The 2,500-nt window shown below is 44.8% G+C and overlaps 1 protein-coding gene across 5 annotated transcripts in view; it reads left to right on the top strand.

The window, feature by feature from the left end:
* Positions 1 to 2,500, top strand: part of LOC122258988 (uncharacterized) — a 119,737-nt gene that overhangs the window by 1,170 nt on the left and 116,067 nt on the right. For all 5 annotated transcript variants that reach the window (XM_043025405.2, XM_086539717.1, XM_043025416.2 and 2 more), the window contains exon 2: positions 127 to 808. In XM_043025405.2, the coding sequence (XP_042881339.1) occupies positions 800 to 808 (9 nt within the window). In that variant the 5' untranslated portion in view covers positions 127 to 799. The remainder of the gene's footprint in view (positions 1 to 126; positions 809 to 2,500) is intronic.

The raw sequence follows: 2,500 nt of genomic DNA, 5'->3' as shown, positions 1-2,500 counted from the left end.
CACTCGTACCCCAACCAATATACAGGAGACCTTAACTATAACAGCATATATCGTAGTGGTGATACTAGCAGTAGCAACATCAGTAGTATTAACGCCACTGAAATCCTTTATATCTATCCATTCTAGAAAACAACGGAGAAAATCTCGTGACCTGAACTGAACTCGGGAAAACCGCTCCGCTGACCTGACTTGTCATACCGGTTCGCCCGCGTATAGTCAGTCGAGCACCCTCGCAACAGGAAGTGGAGTCGAGAGGGAGGAACCCGATCCACTGTGACGCGTTCAGGTGGAAGGAGATTTGTGGATAGTCCATTTTCTCCCTCATAGTGAACTCGCGTAAGAGCCGAGGGACTCGCAGAGCCTTTTCGGATTTAGTGTTTCTTTTCGGACAAGGACGACAATCCGCCGGCATCCGGTGTTGCGGGGAGTTCCGTTCGTGTAAAAACCGTTGGATATTGTGTAATCCAGTGGAGGAAAGTGACTAACCTTGACCATCCGCACGCCGAGTTTTCCATTTTTTGGAATACATCGCCAGTCTACAATAAACATGAGTGGAAAAAATGCTAGAGTAAATCTTTTGAGACTCTCCTAGTGTAAAGACGAAAGAACCAGGAGTTGCAGCAAAACCAAGGCTCCGACCACATCAACTTATCTAGCAACTTCTACAAAAACAGCTACCACGGCAGAATCTCAGCTTGTAGGAGGCGGAGGGTCGCCGTCCCCGTTCATCAACAGGACCTCTGTTAACGGCTCCTCCAATCCCTTCTTCTCCAGGGTCTCTGTTCATGCCAATGACACAATGAACACAGTAAGTAGAATTTCATTTTGTCCTCAATCCGAAAACCTGTTAGACATTTTCCTTCTATAGCCAGGCGTAAGCAAGCATTTTGTTCTTGTCCAGTTATTTTAAGACCAATGGAATGTATTATCAGTGACAAAATTTATGCAAGATTGTCCCAGAGTATATAGGAAAGGCCATTCTTACCTGAGTTTCATTCTGATGGGCCTTGTGTGGATGCGCGAGACTTGAGCGGTGTTTACACTCGTGACGTCACAAGTTCTCAATGAGCGAGATATCCCAGGATGTCAATGCCCTATATTTATTGACATTTTCTTTTACTTATTCTTTCTTAATTCTTTACTTATTTTTCAAGCTTTAGGGGTTTATATATTCCTGATGTGTATATACTTTAAGGATACAAATAAAAACTTTAGCTGCGATAAGGAAGGCAATAATCGGAAAAGGATGATTCTGTAAGATCTAATGTTTTGGGTCATGTATCTTTTTCTGGGATTCGAACAAAGTGTCCAATGTATAGGCCAGTACTTTACATACAAAGACACCATTAAGTAACCAGGGAAAAGATATTATGACATACATCTACGTGTACGGCAAAGCAACTCATGTTCAAAAGAGCGAAGAAGCATTGCTATGGATGTGTGAAATATTTATTTGTGTGTGTGGGTACAATCCATACATGGACAATATATCCGCTTCCAGAAGTTCCAGGTGACACACAGGTCAAACACATCTTGGAAGGCAGCGTCCCCGACCGACCACCCAAGAGGAATGGCTGTGGGGGTCAAGTTCTTTTAGCACTTGTGACTTTCATCTCAGGATGTAAATGCGAAGGAAGAATGTACTAGAGTCCCATCTTGGCCTTTAGGCTTATTCCCCCGACTTTCACTCTTATGGGCTGGGAGGGAGTTTGCTTGAGGCTGCGGGGTTTTGTCCTGGCTCGGCGATCAGTGAATGTCTAGGGAGGTATTTGCCGAGGGAATATATTTAGCTGGTATTGTGCGTTTAATTCTAGAAAGCATTGCAATGGTGGATCCTAATTAGAACATAGGAATGCTAATGGGGAATCAGTTATGCTTTGCGAAAGTATGATACAAATGTCTTTTGATATGAGCTTTTCTAAAATGTTATAGATTTCAACGATACCTTCGTCTCTTACATTTTATTTCAAAGTTTTAAAAACTATAAAATGTCCAGAAGAGAAATCGCCACAAATTCAGAGAGGATTTCTTCCTCAGATCCACGAAACTCGTCTCGGTTCGGGTTTCAGAATGGGTGGATGTGGTTGGGCTGGGACGCTGTTTCTGCACCTGTGCTTAGATGGCGTTTTCCAAATGCACTCGTGTGCCAGAACGTTCCAGGCGGAGGTGAGTTCCGTTTGCTTTAATGAGGGACAGGTTGGCTCGCGGTTTATCTCTATAGGGGGTTCAAAAGCGAGGATCTGGTGTTCTCGTCCTAACCGCAAGATGTGGTAGCGTGGGTGGACGTGCCCACTACTTTCTCCATGTATTGCCTCGTCTTTTCTTTACCCTGCGTGCCTTTCGTGCTACAACGCCGGGCGAGTGAGCCATCACGCGGGTCCCAGGTGCAATTTACAAGGGATCCCAAACAAACGAACAGAACACCTGACGGGACAGTAAATTGCAGCAAGCCCTTGTGTAGCGGGATAAGATACGGCCCGTGCGAGCCAGGCATTCCTGG

This window comes from Penaeus japonicus, unplaced genomic scaffold, assembly GCF_977035675.1.
Source record: "Penaeus japonicus unplaced genomic scaffold, GWHDUDI00000001_assembly GWHDUDI00000009, whole genome shotgun sequence".
Lineage (NCBI taxonomy): Eukaryota > Metazoa > Arthropoda > Malacostraca > Decapoda > Penaeidae > Penaeus > Penaeus japonicus.
This window is presented reverse-complemented; position numbering and strand designations above follow the sequence as displayed.